At 42.7% G+C, this 6,000-nt stretch overlaps 1 protein-coding gene and 1 long non-coding RNA gene across 2 annotated transcripts in view; one reads left to right on the top strand and one right to left on the bottom strand.

Moving 5' to 3' along the window:
• Window positions 1–6,000, bottom strand: part of LOC309476944 (uncharacterized protein) — a 93,216-nt gene that overhangs the window by 84,680 nt on the left and 2,536 nt on the right. The window contains exons 2-3 of the mRNA XM_082140096.1: window positions 5,625–5,689; window positions 2,078–2,170 (exon numbers count right to left, since the gene is read on the bottom strand). Of these exons, the coding sequence (XP_081996222.1) occupies window positions 2,078–2,170; window positions 5,625–5,628 (97 nt within the window). The 5' untranslated portion in view covers window positions 5,629–5,689. The remainder of the gene's footprint in view (window positions 1–2,077; window positions 2,171–5,624; window positions 5,690–6,000) is intronic.
• Window positions 5,709–6,000, top strand: part of LOC309476947 — a 1,967-nt gene continuing 1,675 nt past the window's right edge. Inside the window, exon 1 of the long non-coding RNA XR_014198426.1 lies at window positions 5,709–6,000. This exon is cut by the window's right edge and continues 794 nt beyond it. This is a non-coding gene — a long non-coding RNA (uncharacterized lncRNA).

A 6,000-nucleotide genomic window follows, 5' to 3' on the forward strand; every position in this document is an offset into this window, starting at 1 on the left:
GCTCTTCATTTGCATAAAGTTAAACATTTCTCAACTTTGTCGTGTCGCCAGACACGCCCCATCCAGTCACCAACGGTCGCGACCGCGCGTGTTTGGTGTGAACGCAGCAAAATGAACAGGCTGCGATGTCAAGATTGCAATGCTGGAATGTGTGTGTGTGTGTGTGTGTGTCAGAGAGAGAGAGAGAGGCACGGGCGCGATCAAACAGTGGAAACATAAAAAAATAAAAACCGTCATTTTGTTCTTACAGGACATCATTAAAACCGCAAAAAGTGTTTAGCCTACTTATATTTGTGTAAAACACAACATTTTGCTTTTGTCAAACTGTAACCTACAATTGTCACCCAACCAAAATCACACACACACACGCTGTTTAAAAGCAAAAATTATCTCATCTTTTGGACATTCATCATATTGCATTGGTTTTCATTTCTTGTCCTAAAACAGAGCACTGATCTGTTTGTTTTGAAGTTACACATTCTACATTGATTAAAAAAGAACCCTAACCCTGTTTTTAATGATAGTATTATTTTATACAGAAATAAATTATTTATAATTCAGAAAAAAACATTTTAAGGAAACAAATATATTGATTTGAAATATAGCAAATTAATTTTAAATTCATTCAGGTACAATTACCAAACATATCTCAAGGTCTTTTGAATAAAGGGTGGCAGTCTTTTATTATCAACTGTTGGAGAAGTGTAAAAAAACACATGGATGTGAGCTGTAGCTCAAGGTAGTCATCTGTGGTTTGGCGTTTGAGGAGAAATAGGTATTTTCTTTGCTACTCATTTAAGCCTTATGTTCTAATTGAGCACATGCTAAATAAGTCTTGAGACAAGTTTCTCTATTTGGACTGTTTTATGCTAAGTTCGACCGCTTAATGCACGTGGGAATCATCCATGGATTATTGACTGGGTTTGTCGTCTTCGAACTGCCAAAACCTGTGGAACTTCCTGTGGGTAGTATTAACCGACTGAACTCAACTGAACTCATCGTGCCATTATTGACTTCGAGAACGCTGGACTTGTGAAGAGCTGCGTTGGAAACCCAGGTTTTTCTATCATACAAACGATTGAACTGATATGTAATACGGTGTGTTTTTGCTTGGAGGGTGAACACATTTGATGTTACTTGTTTGGCACTTAAATATAATCACTGCTAAAACTCAACGAAGGGTACCCTACCTCTTTACAATGATTTCGTTCTGTCTTTTGAAGTTCAAGATGGTACGTTACATTAAATGGCGCCCGAACAGGGACCTTCTGGATTATGTTGAGTGGAAGTAGTGTGTGTATCTAATTTATGTAACGTCAAAAAGTTTGGTGTTTACCCTCTTGAGAATTATACTTCCTCATAATATTTCCAAATGGCCGATCTTGATGAGAATGTGAGTGAGGATCAAAGAGCACCTAGTTATAGTGCAGATGCATTTACGGTGCATCGAGAGCCCATACGAGATTTGATTCAATCTTTTAGTAGTCTTTATTTAGAACCTGAGCAGGACGATGAGGCTAATGAGGTTGAAGATATTGCTCAATTACCACTTCCCCCGCCTCCTGAAGAGGAGGATGAAAGTCTTATCTCTATGGTTTTGGCCAACAGAGTCAGATATTTGGAAAATAAGATGAGTGAGGTAGAGGAAAAACTGAAAACCCGTTTTGATAAGTTTGAAACCCAGTTGTTGGATAGTTTAGATGCGTATCAGAACAGAATCAGTCCTTTAGAAGTCCAAGTCAAAGATTGTGAAAGATCCTTGAGACAACGAGAGGAAACGGTAATTTCAGAGTCTAAGAGGAAACGGTAATTTCAGAGTCTAAGAAAGAATGTCAGCAAGTGAAGCAAGTCTTAGAGGAGAGCATTCAGGATCTGGGACGTGCAGTTATGGAGTGCCTCAAGAGGAGAGATGCTAATTCTACACCGGTTAGGCATTCAACTCCACTGCCAGGAACTTATTCTCGATCCATTCAGTTTAAAACTCCCATAAATCTTGAGTTTCCTAAATTCAGTAGTCTAGATGGAGAAGATCCTATTGCATATTTAGAGAAATGCGAAGAATATCTCGCTATCCAACCTTTGAGTAGTGCTGAGACTTTGTCTATGTTGTCATCTGTGTTACCCATACGGCTAAGGACTGGTGGATAGCCGAGAAATCCCGTATTAAGACCTGGACACAATTTAAGACAATTTTTCTTAAGTCATTTTTACCTGAAGATCATGAGGTGGAGGCAGAAAGAAGGATCAGAGAAAGAAAACAGGGAGTGGATGAGAATATTCGATCTTTTGTCTATCAGTATAGAGCTTTGTGCTTGAGATTAAAGCCAACCATGACAGAACGTGAGATTCTTCAAGCTATATTGAGGAACTGTAATCCACGCATTGCCAGCATCTTGAGAGGGACTGTATCCACAATAGAGGAACTAGTTTGTGTGGGCACACTGGTGGAACGGGGCCTGAACGAGGAGAGAGTTTTCTGGAGGCAGAGGCAAGCTGAACAAGCAACTTTGCGTGGAGGAGGAAAATTCGGTCGAGGGAGGTCAAACAACCATAATATTGCTGTGTATGCTAAATCCTCCATGTCTACTCTGTTGTTGCCTTTAAATATTCGAAACCAACATTTGGAGGCAATTATTGATACAGGTAGTACTTATTCTTTGATCCAAGAGTCTCTTTGGAATCAAATCAAGCATGAAGGGGAGGTTTTACAGTCGAGTAAGGGTCAAACATTTTCCCTGGCAAATGGCCATATTCAACATGCAATTGGTAAAGTTTCTCTACAGTGTATAGTGTATGACAAAGCCTATTCGTTAAGAGCATTCGTAATGCGAGATCACGATTTGGCATTTCCTCTCGTCGTAGGACTTGAATTTCTGACTCTTTCTGGGGTGAAGTTGGATTTTTCCACCACATCATATAAGTTCCCCGAAGACGAGGAGCTACATTATTTTACTAACCCTGGTGACTTGAAGCTTGCTGCTACATCGCCCTCAAGTACTAGATTGCATGTAGCACTTCCAACTAGACCGCTGTCTGATACTAGTCAAGCTATGGTAAAGGAGTTGGTGAGTATAGCGGAGGCTTCAAGAAGTCAGAAAAAACTATTGGAACAATTGTTGTTCGATTGGCCCACGGTGTGCACAGATTCATTGGGGTGTACTTCCATCATTACTCATCAGATCAGTATCAAAGACGAAGTGCCGGTGAGGAAGAGAGCATATCCAATACCCGTCCATAAGCAAAAGTTTGTTGATGATGAAATATCAAAAATGCTGGAGAAAGGGATTATCAGACATTCTACTTCTTCATGGGCTGCTCCGGTAGTACTTGTACCGAAGAAGGATGGAAGCATACGCTTCTGCGTTGATTATAGAGCTTTAAACGCGAAGACGCCCCTTGATGGCTTTCCTATGCCACAAGTACATGATATTCTCACTTCTCTGTATGGGGCTACCATTTTCAGTACATTGGAATTAAGAAGTGGCTATTGGCAAGTAGGTATGGATGAGGCCAGCATTGCTAAAACTGCTTTTGTGACTCAAAATGCCCAGTATGAATTTTTACGACTACCTTCCGGTTTGAAAAATGCTGCAGCCACTTTTCAACGATTGATGAATTCTGTTCTGCAGGACTTCATTGGCAAGTTTTGTTTTGTCTATATCGACGATATTGTGATCTATTCCTCCAGTGTTCAGGAACATTTTGGGCATCTTCGTCGATTGCTTGCTAAGCTGGAGACTGCAGGTCTGACTCTGAATTTGAAGAAGTGTAATCTTCTGCAAAAATCCTTGAGTTTCCTTGGGCATGTTATATCAGAAGGAGGAGTGAGGACAGAGCCTACAAAGGTTGAAGCCATAAAAAACTTCCCGGTCCCTAAGTCAGTGAAAGAAGTCCAGCGCTTTCTAGGACTAACAGGATAGTATCATCGTTTTATTTCACATTTTTCTGAGCAAGCTGCACCACTTCACGCTCTGAAGAAAAAGGGTGCTAGGTGGGAATGGACAGCCGAATGTCAGCACGCCTTTGAAACCCTTAAGGAAGCTCTTCAGACTGCTCCAATACTGCGACCTCCTGAGTTTAGTCGAGGCTTTCGAGTGCAGACTGATGCTAGCAATATAGGACTCGGAGCGGTGCTTACTCAAGAGACTGAGCAAGGGGAGAATGTAGTTGCATACGCTTCAAGGCTGTTGCAAGGGGCTGAAAAGCATTATTCTGCAGCAGAGAAAGAGTGCATGGCAGTCGTGTGGGCAGTGAAGAAATGGCGTGAGTACCTAGAGGGGCGTCGTTTTGAGGTAGTGACAGACCATTCTGCCCTGACCTGGGTTTTTAATCACCCCCAACCTTCTTCCCATCTCACAAGATGGGCGATCAGACTGCAGAGCTTTGAGTTTATTGTAAAGTATCGAAAAGGCCAATGTAATCTGGTTCCAGATACGTTGTCAAGGGGAGTGGAGGAAGAAAGTCAAGGAACTATAGCTCTGTCTCATGCAAATAGTGTACCCTACGACTTGCCGGTGAGCTGGGAAGATATTGGTCGTGAACAAAAGGAAGATGCTACTCTCCAACCACTGTGGGGTGAAGTAAAGGATGGTGATGCGAAATCTTCTAGCCGAGTACGTTGTTAACCTAAATGCCTACCTTTTCAGAAGTAGTTTGGACAAGAACGGAGGCCAGAATTTACAGGTTGTCATGCCAACCAAGTTTCGTGAACAGTGTTTGCAATATGCACACGCCAATCCATTAAGTGGTCATCTTGGACGTATGAAGACATTGAGAAGGCTATTGGAAGTAACATACTGGACTGAGATTCGTAAGGATGTCTGGAGGATGTGTAAGGAATGTCAAGTATGCCAACAGTATAAACCTCGCATTTCCAAGCTCGCAGGTCGACTACAGTCTACACCAGTGGTTGAACCAGGATACATGTTGGGAATCGACTTGATGGGGCCGTTCCCCAAAAGCACCCGATTGAATGAGTCCCTATTGGTGGTAGTTGACTATTGCAGCAAGTGGGTAGAAATGTTTCCGGTGAGATTGGCAAAGACCCTTGTTATAGCCAACATCTTAATCAAAGACATCTTCACAAGATGGGGGACACCCGTGTATCTGGTATTGGATAGGGGACCACAGTTCACTTCCCAGCTGTTAAATGAGACCTGTAAACAGTGGGGAGTGGTACAGAAACTTACCACCGCCTACCATCCCCAGACTAATCTTACGGAACGTGTCAACAAGGTTCTTAAAACAATGATTGCCTCGTATGTCCATGATAATCACAGACAATGGGACAGATGGATTGCCTCGTATGTCCATGATAATCACAGACAATGGGACAGATGGATTGCCGAGTTTCGATATGCCATCAATTCCGCCTGGCAGGAGAGTACTGGCCATACTCCAGCTGAGATTGCCTTAGGCCGGAAATTGAAAGGTCTGTTAGAACGCCTGGTGCGGAAACCTCCAAACCCTGACCAGCCGGCATATACTTTGCTAGAGCGGCAAAAAGCAATGCTTGAAAGAGTAAAGCAGAATGTGAGTAAAGCGCAAGAACGCCAAGCCCGATATTATGATCTACGTAGGAGATCGGTACAGTATCAAGTAGGAGACTTAGTTTGGATACTCACTCATCCATTGTCTTGTGCAGGGAGCGCTTTCATGGCAAAGTTAGCGGCCAAATGGCGAGGCCCTGCTGAAATTATGGCACAGGTTAACAGTGTGAACTATAAGGTGAAATTGCTCGACGATCCTGGTAATATTGACACATATCATCTTGAAAAGTTTAAACCCTTTTATGGGGCTGTCCAGCCTTCTCCTAAAGGGGTGGGAGTGTAACAGTTCTAGGTTGAATTCTCTGTTACTAGTGCTTTTTCCGCCACACTAGGGGGCGATATCCTCAGTTCTGAGGGGGAGGATGCGGATATAAGCAGAGAAGAAGTGAAGTTGGGGGGGGGGTAACAAAACACATGGATGTGAGCTGTAGCTCAAGGTAGTCATCTGTGG

The sequence above is a fragment of the Leuciscus leuciscus genome (genome assembly GCF_965113295.1).
Source record: "Leuciscus leuciscus genome assembly, chromosome: 16".
Classification (NCBI taxonomy): domain Eukaryota; kingdom Metazoa; phylum Chordata; class Actinopteri; order Cypriniformes; family Leuciscidae; genus Leuciscus; species Leuciscus leuciscus.